At 37.9% G+C, this 15177-nt stretch overlaps 2 protein-coding genes across 5 annotated transcripts in view; one reads left to right on the plus strand and one right to left on the minus strand.

Moving 5' to 3' along the window:
- Nucleotides 1-15177, minus strand: part of LOC126920757 (autophagy-related protein 16-1) — a 607999-nt gene that overhangs the window by 235970 nt on the left and 356852 nt on the right. The window lies entirely within an intron of this gene.
- The window catches only part of LOC126920756 (uncharacterized), a 253230-nt gene that overhangs the window by 153995 nt on the left and 84058 nt on the right, over nucleotides 1-15177 (plus strand). Inside the window, exons 1-2 of one of the 2 annotated variants that reach the window (XM_050731505.1) lie at nucleotides 1462-1971; nucleotides 3782-4179. In XM_050731505.1, the coding sequence (XP_050587462.1) occupies nucleotides 3813-4179 (367 nt within the window). In that variant the 5' untranslated portion in view covers nucleotides 1462-1971; nucleotides 3782-3812. Of the gene's footprint in view, nucleotides 1-1461; nucleotides 1972-3781; nucleotides 4180-15177 lie in introns of those variants that run through there. The other variant, XM_050731506.1, reaches the window with a different exon arrangement.

Here is a 15177-nt window from a genome sequence, read left to right on the forward strand (position 1 = left end):
GGCACCGTTATTCCAGCATGGTGACGCGATGGTATAGGCACCTGGTACGAGTGCTACGCGTCTCTCTTTCCATCGTTTGCGCGTTCTTTCTCTTTCCACTCTTTCTCACCGGCTCGATGTTCGTTTCGCTTCTTCCACGTCGAACAGCCTCTAAGCACCGCGTGAATCGACCGAGTGTACGTACAGAGGGACACCGACGCGACGCCCGCTTAGGTCGCACTGTTCACACGTGCACCCGATTTTGCTCTCTTTGGGATCTCCTGCTTTTCCTGTTCCCCACCTTTCTTCTGCATCTTCCTACATTCTTCATCCGTTCTCGCCGCGGCGCCGCCGTGTGTACACTCGTCGTCATAATTATCATTAATTCGGTACGCAAATTCTGGGTTAGCTGTCGGCTAATCACATATTATGATCCACTTTTTGCTCCAATTGATTCGAATAAAGAATCCTTTCACATATCTGTCCACAGTCTTATAATATCCATTATACACTTAATTGGACATTGCGCGATTTAATTATCTTTCCCGTTAGTACGTTCCCTGTTACATAGTTTGATATACCTATCTTGTTTTCAATATAGTTTTCATAGTAAAATCGTACATATTTCGTGTTTCATGGAAATCTTAAATCACCTATCGTTTTATTAATCGAAATAAATAAAAGAAATTTTCCTCTCCTCGTAGCCATCATTAATCAGACGTTGATCTTGAAAAAAAACCGTAATACTACGTCAATGGCCTTTAACGTGTTAATTCAGGATGCGAAGAATCGTCGTGTACAAAATACACCGTATAACAAAATTACATAATTACTTTACACGGTAATTCAGAGTACTCGGTGAAGCTATGCGTGCAACGTTTCATGTAAAACACCGGTAGACATTTCAATAAATTTTCCACATTCACAATTGTCCACGTTCACGTAGCGTTCTCACGACTGGTACCCCTGGTTGTCCTCGTACTAATCCTACCGGATTCTGTTGCTCATTAATGTCATTCGCAATCACTGGTTCGCGAGAGTGTCGCCAAAGCAAAGTGCATTCGCGTGTACAAAATGAACCCTTACATTGCATTAGACGGCGAATTATTGTAACTTGTTCGGGGGGTATTTTCACAGTTTACAATATTGAAATTCGAAGGTGCAACGAAATAAATTTCATGGGTGTCCAGAGGCTACGGGTTACGTCAGAGCCAGGTCCCGAAAAACCGTTGCTTTCCGACTAAGAATAGAATTTCACCCGATCGCCTGGAAATACCTACGTGAACGAAATCGAGGTCTATCGGTACGTCGACCGGGGTCGAGGGGGGAGAAGAGAGTTAGAGTCGCGATCCCGATAAGAATACGAGGAAATAGCGGAATGGGGGAAGAATTCGGGTGGAGGCAATGGACACGCGAGAAAGGGAAGGAGAGAAAGAGGTTGGCTTGTTTTCAATGGTGTCGAAGCCTACGATCGAATTGTGCGTACCGTTCTGTCCTCCTTAGTCGGCAGCGGTCCCAGTGCCCCCTCCCCCTTCTCCTGTTCGGTCGAGGAAGAGTCGTGCGCCGCGGCTCAGCCAGGTGTACCCAGTGCCTAAGAGCCAGCCGGTCGACGTCGTTATACCCTGCAGCGCGGTGCTCGCGAGGTCCGTATTATCATTGCAAATCGTCGTTTAATTTCTTACGAGGTGGTAACGCGCGCGGCTCGATCTCGATAAATTAATCTTAAACGTTGGACGAATTTCTGTGATTTCGTTCGATTTTTTGGTGCATTCACCACCGCGCGTTCTCCTATTGTGACCCCCGGGAACAACCAATCATTCTCCACCGCCTTCGTCGTCGTCGATGTTTCTTGCATCGATTTCATCCTCGTGAAAAACGTCCTTGTGGTATTCCAAAGGAAAGAAGCGAAATACAAGAAACGCCGTTTGGCCTTTTGCCGACTGCTTCGAATTCGATATCGAGACGCGGAAGCGTTATCGATAATCTCGACAGGTATGTGCAACCCACGAATCACCGCGAATGGAAGCGTTTCGGTGTATCGAGCAAGTGCATCGGTGTAATTATTTCAACGTGTCGGGGCAAAATATTGTGCACGAATGGTTCGTTGTATTTGAACGTGGCCGTTCGTTCTACGGGTGCGATCGGAATTTTCGCAACTTTTTGCCACTTAAGCTTTTTCGTCCGTTTCGTTGAGCCACGCACGCGCGCGCGCGCCAATCTCGCGGACGCACGCGTTTGGTCGGCGATGTCGAAACCAAACTAATTGTTATTTAGTTTCGCATGACAAAAAACAACGCGATTGCAACAGAGGTGCGTAAAAACACGCCGTTATTTACGTACCTTTTTCCCCGCGGTTGAAGCTACGTGTTTTGATAGAAAGAGGGATAGCCATATGAACGACACAGCTTCGAGAGATACAAATATTGCTGGAGAAACAATTTGTACCGTTGATCTTCAATTTCTGTGATGTAAAGATGGGAATGTGTACGGAAGAAAAGAATTGCTTGACTGAACTTCGTACATCTTCAGTGAAACTCGCGAACCCAGAAGCATTCGTAAAGTTTGAAATACGCGAAGAGTCTTACATTTTTGATTTTATGTTACTTAAAATAGATTAAAATGGACGTATAAGTTATTGGTTTAAACATTCGATCGTATATAATAGAATTTTTTAAATTGAGATAAATAATATCGTTTTATATTAAAAAAGGTTACGTATATACCAAAAATAAATAATACTGTTCTATATATAAAATTATATATATTTATATCAAAATGAGAAATATGAATATCTGTCACTTAGGAAATCTTAAAGATCGTGTGAATCTTTCATGGTAACAAAATTTCAAAATTGGTATGGCAGAAAAGATCACTTTCACGTAACAAACACCTGCTGATTACCGCCAATTGATAAAAATAGAAGTGTTCAACAACTTCCTGTTTTCAAATCATGGACTATACAGCATCTATTTCGCCATTTTAATCTTGTTAGCATGCAAATAAAACATATAACAACGCGATGAGAAAGAATTGTCGTTAATTTTACGTTACAAGATTTCTATAGAGTGCTTGGAAAACAGGTTGAACAAGTTGAAAAACGGATGCAAAGTGTCGAGACAAATTGAGATTCTTATAGATTCCAATAATGGTCTCTAACCTCATACCAGATTCTATTTTAGAGACTAGTTTATATTTAAACACCAATAACTCAGTACTTACTAGCTTAAGAATAAACTAGAAAATTAATTTTCTCTTCCAATATCAAATATATTCTTCCTATAAATAGAAATTCAATATAAAATCCACTTTAAAGATGATTTAAAAAGTTATAAATTAATACCAGGACTACTAAATTATATAAAATGCACCAGATTATATAGGAATCTATAATCGTGGCCATAATCGTAATCATAAATTAACATAAGAACTACTAAATTGTCTAAAATACTCTACCTTACGTAGTAATACATAATCGTAACTTTTTATCCTTCCGACAACGATCGATGCATTAACGACTTATAAATGAGCACCTCAGAAGTCACACCGATCAACTCCGCTTCCTATCAATTCCTCGACTTCATTACATATGTGTACGCGACCAACGTCTCATTCTCAAGGAGAACATGATTTTTGTGTATCTAAACGAGCATTCTATCATTGTCTTTCTCTACCTCTTTCAATTTGACGAGTTGATCAGTGCAGCCTGTGAACGGCTGAAACGACAAAAAAGCAAAGAAAAACAGGTATCTTCTGCGAAAGGAATTGGATCGATGAAGTAATCGTGTGTTTTTTCTGTTTACAGTTAAAGATTGCGAAACAGGTGGAGCGTCACGATGACAAGACTCATCACGGCGTTGTTGGTGCTGCAGGCTATCGCGAGGTTGGGTCGCGTGGCAGCCGCGGAGTCGACGCACGCGGCTGACCAGCAGCCAGTTCCTTCTGCGGTCCCATCGGGACTTTCTGGGCCAGATTACACCGGTCCATCTGCCGGTTCCGACGAGTGTGACCCAGAAATGGTGGGCTTCGAGCTGGTGACTGGGTACGTGTTCACCGCACCCACGAACATGCTCGAGTCCATACCGGGAACTCTGATGCTCACCGATTGCTTGGAGACCTGTCAAGCGAACGATTCCTGCCAGGCGATCAACTACGAGACGGGTCTGTGCGTTCTGTTCAGCTCGAACGCCGACAGCAATCCAGGTAAGATTGAATCGTTATCGTATCGCCTCGCGTGGATGTTCCGTGTCGTGAAACTCGATCAACGCGCGATATCCTGTAAGACTGCAAACGTACCATGGGTCAAAAGACTAAAGCGTATAGCGTAGAGCCAGAACGATCAGTCTTTTTCCCGATTCGTCGACGTTGAACGGTGCCACGCATCCGCCGATCCTACATATATGTATGTTCCTGGACGAATAAGGGAATTCCACGAAGCGTGGAAGCGTACCGCAGAATGATTAAATGCCTAGAGACGATGGATAAAATAGACGTGTGTCTTTTCGTACGAGCCAGCCATCGCCGCTTTTATGCGGGACGTGAGCCGCCTCTCTGAGGACGTAACGGGTTTCCAGACGATATTCGGACGGTTGACGGCTATTTGCTTGTTCGATTGTGAAGAAAGTATGCGCTGAGGTAGGTCGGACCAAGATTGAGGTCAGCCTATGAATACGCTCGTACAATTGCTCTTATATCATCGAACCTCCATTTACCTTCAATTTTCGTGAACGGTACCCTCGTTTCTTTCCTATTTATACAGGGCTTTGTAGCGAATTTTTTTTGTTAATGGTGTAGAACTTAGCAACACGTCAGATGTAAAATTATATGTTATTGAAATCTCGTTTGTCTCTAATCTTTGCGAAGATTATCTTTGTTTCGTTCGTATTGCAGCTTTTCAGTTGATCGTAAAGAGATTAAGAATGCATTTTAAATGTAAAATTTCGTTACATCAAAATACGATTTATCTTTAATTTTTATAAATGTCGACTTTACTTCGTTTCTATAGAACATTTTTAGTTAATTGTAAAGAAGCAAGGAATGTGTCTACCATGTTTCGTATTATCGAAATTCCATTGGCCTTTAATTTGTGAAGGTCAGCTTTGTTTCATCTGTTTTATACAATCATGGAAAAGTTGTATGTAATACAACTTGGGGAAATGGGACAAGAAGAAAGAGAAACGTTTATTTATAATTGGCTTATCGGAAAACGTCGTAAGAGCGATGGTTCAAGTAAGAAGTTGCGTAGTTGTACTGTTGCTGTAATATCGTATTATAAATTTTAATATTGAAGTTTGAAATGTAAAGACCAATTAGAAATAATGGATCGTTACGATGGAATATTTTTTCTCAATTCTGAAATTGAGAATCCTCTAATTAGTCGTTACTGGGTGGAATTTTTTAGCTTTTACCGGAAATAAGTTAAAAGAATTCGCGTTTAACTTATAACGTATAAAATGTATAAAAATTTGGTTTATTAAATTCATTAGAGAAACGGCATTGTATATAAACGTGATTGAAATGATATTTAATAAGACTAATGGTTCTCAATTATCTTACCAGTTATATAATTACTAATTATGCATATAATCGTATGAATATTACGAATGAGTATTTTGAATGTATAAATCGTATGAATTCATGAAATATTGAAGGAATTAACAAATTTTCGTGCAGTGGTGGAATTAAAAAAAATGGTAGGATTGCAAATCGGAAGAATTTATGCCTAAATGCTTAGCAAATCTGCAATTTAATCATGTTATTCGTTTGATAGAATTTTCTGATTCGTATTTCATTTTTCAAACGTACATATATATTCGGTCGTTATTAATCGTCCATTTCGCGGATTATACGTCCAGGTATCGCGTAATCCATGTTTGTCGATAGAATCGCAATATCCCACGTATCGATTTTGTACGCGCTGAAAAATCCACAAGCTTTTGAGCCCCTGGCTAACATCGGAAAGCATGCCCATTTTCCAAAATATCGTTGACTCGATGAACATTAAGCACATTTTCTCTTGCGGGAAAATTTGTCTTATTTTTACGGATTTAGATTACAAGATATTTTCGGCCAATTGCTTAAAAATAGTAAAGAAAAGAATTATACGCAAATTGTAGTACATTTAAAAAAAAATGTACTTTCTTTTTTCCATTCTTTTTTTTCGTATTTGACTTCGTGTAAATTATCTATTTTTTTCTTTCTTTTTAGTTAATTTGCTTTAATTAACTTGACACTATAAGAAAATGTTACTTGACTATTTTTCTTTGCTTTGACTTCTTAATTATTTTTAAAAACTATTACTTTCCTTTTGAAGCATGAGAAATAACTTCAATGGCTGTAGAAAAATCATTTTTGATTATAAAATTTATGAACTAACGTTATAAATAATCCAAGTGAATTGACAATTAAAATAATGAAAATGCAATTATTGTTAAATGTAAATATACCAAGATATTGAATTAATGTGAAGTTAAATCAAAGTTAAAGTAAAATTCCATTTGGCAAAATTTACCAGAGCATCGAATACTTTCTCAGTTACACCAGTTTACCCAAAATTATAATTTTAAATCGAAATACAAAAAGTTCCGCCAGGGGAAATATCGGAACAAAATTTCGCAGGTGGTAAATGTGACGCAAAATGTGTTAAATTCCGTGTGCTCTCGGTGATATTTGTACGTTTGAACACTTGACAACCACGGAATGGTATTGCCTGGAATATATATAGCCGGGAAGACACTTCGTCTCTGTAGAATCCCCCAGGTTAAAGAATTTGATTGAGCCACGTCGATTGAAAATCACCTTACGTGCTATCTGTCTTCGATTCCCCTCGATCTTATTTAAATTCTTGTAAAGTACGAAGCAACGTTCGCACTCCGCGGCACAGTTGATTTTTCTACAAAACGTTCGAGCGAAAAATCGAGAGCCAGGCGAAGGAGATTTGTCAAGCACTCCTCGACCTACTCCTTCGTCGCGAGGCGTCGAACCGAAGACAGTTTTAAGCCATTCCACGGAAGAGCGTCGCTCGGATTACGTGTTAAAGTTTCACTGTGTGTAGTCGCTCATTTTTACTGCCTCTCTTCCTCTTTCTCTCTCTCTCTCCCTCCCTCCCTCTTTCTCGCTCCCTGCTCTTTTTCGTCCCGTTTGAACGAGTTTTTCGTGTGAAAAAAACCGGCAGCGCGAATTTCTGCGCTACGCCGTCAATTCGCGCGTCGATTGCGCGTTGTGCACAGTTTCAAAAAGCAAAAGAAAACATCAGAGAGAGAGAGAGAGAGAGAGAGAGAAAGTCGATGTGGAAAAAAAAGAGCGGAGAGAATATTATTTTCACGACTGCTCTCGAACGGATGGAACTGAAGCTGAAACGCTCTAAAATATCTCGACAAAAGGGAAAAAAAATCGAGTGCTCAACAGCTGAAATTCGTTGCTTCGCGCGACCAAGTATTAGATTATATCGTCATCGAGGAGACTAGAATTGAAGCAAATTTACCAGGCAACCGATGTAAATACGGATCAAACTTTAAAACTTCTTGAATTTGATTAAACCGAAGGGCAGATTAACTCTCGCTAAAAGTTATAGTGGAAAGTTTGATCCCCGTTGGTTGGTAACATCTATTAAAAATACAATTTGCTTAAAAGTCGCGGCGGTTGTCGTTAATGTAATCAAAGATGCATCTACTTACAAAGTAAAATGTTAAAACGTGAGGCTTTGTAAAGAATATTTAAACACTTGAATTAAAGTCATGTTTTTCAAGGTATAATTAAAATAAATGATAATAAAAGACAGCAAATAATAAATTTTAGCTTCCAAAATTATGGAAACACTTGTATGTATACGTATATGGATCAGCTTTCTCTGAATCCCTAAACTCATTTTTGTCATTTCTTACTGCAACCTCAATTTCAAGGCAATTCATAGGAATATTTTTTGCAGTACTTTAATTGCAAAAAGCTAGGAAGCCGTAAATCGCATAAACCAGAATTACCAAGTGAGCGACATCAAATAAATCATACATTGAGCATTCAATATTATAATCCATTCATTTCGACGTTCATCCTAACTATACTAGTGCGAAGATGTGTGTATTACGTGTAACATTTCTCAACTGAGTTTAGAAAATTACGTGTACATTACCTAGCTCGAAGGCGGAGATTAAGATGTCATTAATATTCATACGATGAATAATATGAAAAGTGTGAAGTCAACGTATGATATGATAATGCAAAGTAGGACGTTAGAATAATTTTATATGAAACGCATAAGAGAAATAGGAATATTTTTCGAAATCATAAATTATATTTACACGGAAATGGAAATACATATAAATAAAATAACATGAGGAATTTAGGAGGAAATATTGTTTATGTGAGAGTAAAACATTATCACTGTATACACAAAGAAACGGAGCAAGGCATAAAGTTTTATTTCCCCTTTCGCAAGATAGAACTGTTTAATATTTGATACGCTTTCCCTTACCTTTATTTAGACATAAGATTGTTTCAATTATGATTCAACGTGAATATATTTTTGATTCTTTTTCCCTCATTTCGCTTAGTGTTGTAAATTAAATTTCTGAAGAATCTTTAAAGGAAAATGATAAATTACATTTCATATCTTTTAAGCTACTTTCACATATTCATTGTGTATATTACATATGGCTATTACTTTGAATCCAATAAATTTTAATATAATGATATTTCGATAATTCGATAATTTAACAATTTCGATAGTTCCATATAATTCAATTTTCACGAGAAGAATGCTAGAACTTGCCTTGATATCGTAGATATAATAAATGGAACATAAAACGAAATACCTATATACCGTACATATAATTCATTTCATAGTACCGTATGCTGCTTTCTCTTTAATGATTTAATGATTTGAATAAGAAGCAATAAACAGTGATATATGAGCAATGTATGAAATAATCGATATCTATATCGAAATTATGGTATTTTAATACTTTCTGTGTCGTGGATTTATTCAGAAGCAATACAAACTAAAATTAACTTCATGAGGGCATTATCAACAAAAAAAAAAAAAAAAAAAAAAAAGAAAAAAGGAGTAATTCCTAACTCATATCAGATTCTTTCTTCTTCTTTCCATTCTAATACGAATTTATTCCTCTTCCAATATCGGACTACAGTAACATAATAATATGTTCTGTAATCCGCTCATATTTTAAAAAACAAGACAAGATAGTTTAAGTACGGTTATAAAATAAATATGAAATCTTAGCCCATCTTATAAAATCATATACATATTACGATAAGTCTCAATAATATCGAGAAAATAATTAGAGAGAATTTATTAAAACGATCTCCGATTATTTAAGAAAAAGTTAAAACAGATTACATAAAATTCATCTACTATACTGATCATACTTTAAGTGTTACTTCACTTTACATCAAAAAGCATGGATTTCATTAATGATAGGGCGAAGAACACGATGCTAAACACTTAACGGGTTAACGATTGCTCGATGTAACAAGCAAAATTCCCGGTAGCATTAACAATGAACCGCGAAAGAGGTTTTCATTAACGAGGCAATCTTACCAGTCGAGTGTTGCGCTGGATACATTTTCATCGACTGTCATGAACGAAAAAAAAGTTGTTACAACAATAGCCTGTAACGATCACATGCATTGTCAGGTAGCTTCACCGCGCCGGTTTCTCATGAATAATGGATACTGCTATAAGTAAGTGTAATGAGAAATGCACTAATTGAATCTTCCGGGGTGTAATTAATATAAACTATGCGTCCGTGGTTGGCCGACCTGTAAGCATTAATTAAATAGTAAATGAGTTAGGTACAACAACAGAAAAACGGCGTTATTCCGTGAAGAATTCCTTTGACTACTTGTTAGCATTTTCTATAATGATTACCTATTCATTGAGAGAAAAGAAATGCTCCTATTTATTACATCATTTATAACCTTTACAGTTGATGACTAACTACTAAGCCTTACACCTTTTTTTCTTTTATCTTGAAATTTATAATATCTCCGGATACAGGAAGTTTCCATTGGTCCCAATACGATCAACGAATATACAATTGAATTTGAACAATCGGCTGAAAAGAGTGGAGCACTTTTACAACAATGAAAACCAATTTCCTGCCGTTCCGTGTCGCGCGAATTCTCCTGGAAACGCGGCCGTGAATTCGGTATTTCGTAAGGAGGAGAATTATTCAAGAAGCCTCCTCTCGCGCGATCGTTCCCGCTGAAATACATAAATTTCCTACGAGTTGTGATAAACGCATGGCTCGTGCTTGCGAAAACATCGAGAAAATAGATCGGTGGATTGAACAAACGAATGATCCGCTCGTTTTATTCATTCGCAATCAGTTTTCACACGGGGGTCCGAAAACAACGTTAGCGAACTGGAGCGAGTTCGACTAAAAAAAGAAAAAAAAAAAAATACTATTTCACGGCAATCTATTTCCATTAGCATTGCCCTCTCCCCGAAAGGAATGGGATATTCTTTGTTCACGGATCAGGAATATTTCTCCATTCCGAATCGAGAATTCCATTCGAGAGTACGTTATTGTTAATTTCTGATCTCTTCAAATTCTAAAAACTTGCTTGTCTCTGAGCTATTATAGTTAGCTTATTCTTCTTTTGGCTATTTCTATAAGCGTTCTGTATTTTTAATCTCATAAAATTGTAGAAACTTCCTAACCAATTTTCGTTATTTATACTTTTTGGTCATTTTTACACTTTCTAAAATTATACTTTCCACCCATTAAAACGTCTACTTATTTTCATCAGCCGAGATAGTTATAATTCTTTAGTATAGTATTATTTTTCTGAGATTAGAATCGAATCGTAATCGAAAGGAAATGTAAATGCACACTACGCATATTATAAATCGATCACGGAGCTTCGTCGATAAATGATAATTTGAGAGGGAGGCGGGTAGATTCAATGGACGATTATTTCGTAAGCACAGAATCAATTATCGATGTTCTTTGCGTAACGAGAGCAGAAATTGACCATGCGCCGATCGTTGTTTCGTAATTAACGAAATGAAACGGAGGGAATATCTTCGTCGGCCTTACGCGTGTTTTTTGCCTCAGGACGATATCAGAAAAATTAAATCTCGAGGCACGCACATAATGATGATGACTACGAGTAAAAAGTTAGTAGGATGAGATTACAGGGACGGCGGGTGAAGCGAAGTCAAATAGGAGACGAGCAATAAACATGCAAAAGGTTCGAAGTGCCTCGCTCATTGGCGATCATTTACCTCAAACTTCTCGACTTCTCCAGTTGACATGCAGATATACTGCTTGTGACAGTTTGACGTCTACAAACTACATTTTTCCTCCTTTTAACATATCTGTTCTCTCCGCCTATTTCCTATGTCCCCATCTCTCTCTTTCTCTCCGTCTGTCATTCTCTCTAATTTCTACCTGTTTCTTTCCATTTTATTCTTTTACTTTTCATTCGATGGCATCTCGGCAGTCGATGAAACTCGAACGCGTACGAATTTACAGGCTAATTGCGTCACTTTGAGCGAGCACCGTAAAATCGGTCGCGTCAAGCGTGCTTGCCTCCACGGTATTTTCAAGCGATCAAGGAAAAAAGCAAAGAAACGGGAGAAGGAAAGTAAAAAACAAGAGGAAGAAGCATTCGAACGGTTTAAGATCGGCCAATCGGCCAGCGTGGTCTCGACGCCTCAAGGATGCAACTGACATGGTTACGCCTTGATGACTTCCTGATTCGGTGGCTTCTTGTAACAATGATCCACAAATAAAATGTCGTCTCCTAGCGGTGTCGCTGCTACGATCGGACGATCTTAACGCTTTTTGGTCTCTACGCTCGTTGCTTCTGTCATTGTTCAAAAATACTGTGAGAAATCATAGTCGATACCTTTAGGGGTAATAAGACTTAAAATTCAAGAAATCTAGATTTATCACTTTGTCAATACAAAAATTTCTCCAAAGATTTGAAGTAAAAGATCTTTCCTACGTAACGCTACGATTCTAAACTAAGTTCAGAAACGCATGAAGCATCGATGAGGAAACAAAGATAAATATAATGAACTATAGCGTACAGAAGAAAAGAAGCACGAAAAGTATATACCATAAAAACGACAAAAAGCTTTCTACAATTGAAGCTACAATTTCAAACCAAATTCAAGAATGCATAAGGCAGATGATGAGGAGACAAAGATAAATATAATGAATTATAAGACGTAAGGTAAAGGAAGCACGAAGTGTACTTCAATAAAGGGCCTCGCATAATTCTTGTTCCGTTTAAAGAGCGCTAGATCTAAAGTTACAAGCATTATTCATACTCGTGATACAACGAGTAGGTAAGATGTATGTACGATGATAAGAGACGAAGGCTCCATCGTACACATGGAAATTCCACGTAACATTTCGCCAGCGGGGGAACCAGCTTCTTCGTCAGAGAGGTTTTGCACGTTGAATATTTGTTTCTGTTCAAACGGGACCAGCGGTAGGTTCGCAGGCTCCGTGTAACCGTGGTTCATGATCGACGATGGGACAATGACGACACAAGCGGCCCGCGTCACGATCACGAAATTTCTGTACCCGGACTCCGTTACTCGATGATAGGATCGTCTTACCAGCAACCTAACTGCTGTCTACTTTCCCATTTCTCCTCGTTCGTCTATAAGCCGTCTCTCTACTCGCCACTATCGAAGAACCATTTACAGAATAGAGTATCTAGTATCGAGCACTGTTCGGTAATTAGTCTTCGGATAATGTATTCTAAGTAGCACGTGACCAGGCCAGTCAAACGATCTCTCCTTCCTTCTTTCGCCTGCAGTTACTCTTATTTCGCTATGCGCCGTTCAAAGTGGATTCGTGATGGATTTATTTGCGAAATTAATCTCTCAGCTTCTGGATACGATGTGCCTAGAGGTAGATTTTATTCGAATAACGTAGTTTTTCCTTTGGCTGGAATCGTGGCAAATGAACTATTTAAAAGTAAAGTATACGTTCGCTTGAAGTTAAGTTATTAAGGGATATAAAACTGAATTATATAGGAAAACTGAGCGTGATCTACGTGAGATTGAGACTCTTTCTTTTTTGGTAGTTTTTCTGCTTCCCTATAAAATAATTTAATCCGGCATGCGAAATCAAGGATATTGTATATTGAGTTCTTTAGAAAATTCGTATTAACATTTGAGAAAAACTTGAAGATCGCATATTGTGTGTGTATGCGCGTGTGTGTGTGTGCGTCATAAAATTAATATTTTAGTGACTAATATGTAGAATGATATAAATTGTCTTAATGAAGAAAGAATCTTTAATTATCTTCCCTTTTCTGACCTCTTCTTTTTTAACTACGAATTCCTCCGAGTAGTTTTTGCAGGCTCTTAGAACATCTAATTTCTAGGCATTAAGAAAGCTTTGTAAAAACTAAAATGATTGATATTGGGACTAGACTCTATCCGGTGAATGGAATGTCAGCCTTTATTATTTCCTTTTAATAAGCTGTTAACGACTTTAAATTACTTATTACCTACGAGACACGACAATATATTTTATCATTTATACACGTCTATATATTTTGTGGAAAATATTTTATTAATATAAATATAGCGGCATATGAGTAAACGGTAGATTCGAATCGGAAGAGACTCATATTGTTGTGCCTTGCAGTGCCAACATTGTTTTAGTTTGCTAGGTTCAAAGGTAAACGAACTCTGGACAAAACATTATCGCCGCTATTTGTAATCGTGAACCGGAGTTACATTTAAACTTTCTATAACAACACCGGTCGATATAAATAGACGGGCAATCATTATAGCGAGTCATACAGCCGAATAACGAGAGTGGAATTGAACAGTAGCATTGAGCGTACGAGCGATATACTGTCTCTGTACTTGTACTTGAAGTGATTTTAATATAATCAACAATTACGATTTTATCACTCGTCTGTTTAATAAACCAACAGGTATAATTCACCTCATAAAAGTATTTTTCGTCTAACTTATAATTTAGAAATTATAAATAAAAATTTCATCAAGTAATAAAATAATGATACAAGATTTTACAATTACAGCTACCAGTTTTACATTGTCTTTTACAAACAAATTTAATCGTTGTAATATCATCTTGTCTTGATTAGCACACACATGTCTTGTTAAAAATAACCGAATGTCCAGATAGCTTCGAAAAATGTATCCAATTATAATCTCACTCTGGTATTGAATTTGTTACCACTTTCTCGCCTTTCTTAAGGTATAAGATATTACGTAAGGTAAAGATATTACAATCTCCAAATATGTCATAGAGATATCACACACATAGTAGCACATAAAGTGCAGATACATTGCAGTTATTCCGAAACATTATCGAAAGAAGGATATACATAGATGGGCATACATTATCGATACGTTTGCAGACCGATTTCTTACACTTTACCAGCGCGTTCTAGCGCAATCAGTATTCAGAATTCCAGCGTTTTCTTTGTGGTTGATTCTCTTCACTGGGGCGTGCAAGTCTCGACAAAAGAGACAAAGGGGAGGCTCTGGTACAAGTCTTTCGAGGCACACAGTTGCTTCGTGAATATACGTATGTATAGTATGTATGTATATCCACTCGACACTCTTGAGCTTGCCAGCGAGTCATTTTTCACTCTTATCGGTCGGTGTCTTTATTTAAACGCGAATCGAGAGAGACTTTGGGTATAGGGAAGCTCGTAGAGAAAAAGAAAGAGGGAGAGAGAGAGAGAGAGAGAGAGAGAGAATGATAAAGAAAATCGCGACAATATCGTCGTCGAAACTTTCCCAACGATGTAGGTGGGATAAGTAGCTCGGACGAAGTGGGGGCTGGTCCCATCGAGTAAAAAGTTTTCCTCGCGCGTTTTGATGGAAAGTCGTGCAACTAACTGGGCCGATACCAAGTTAGCGCTCCTGGTGTCCGAGAGATTTAAACTTTGTTGTTGCATACTTTGGATATAAAGAGGTTATAGTGCGCTCTGGGCGAAGCCGCGAAGCTGAAACCGGAAACTGAAAAAGAAGGGCGGAGGGACCGACGCCCGTGGGAAATTGTTTATCAAACGTTTCGAGGCTGCCACACTTTGAATAAATAAAACTATCCGGTTGAAACCAAGTCGCGCGATATACTGTCCTTCTACTACGAGTAAAATTAATTTTACGATTTCCACAGAAACTGCCTCAAGTCACAGAGGGATAGTCTTGGCCTGTGTAGTTTAGGATCGTTA

Source organism: Bombus affinis, chromosome 9, assembly GCF_024516045.1.
Source record: "Bombus affinis isolate iyBomAffi1 chromosome 9, iyBomAffi1.2, whole genome shotgun sequence".
Taxonomy (NCBI): Eukaryota; Metazoa; Arthropoda; class Insecta; order Hymenoptera; family Apidae; genus Bombus; species Bombus affinis.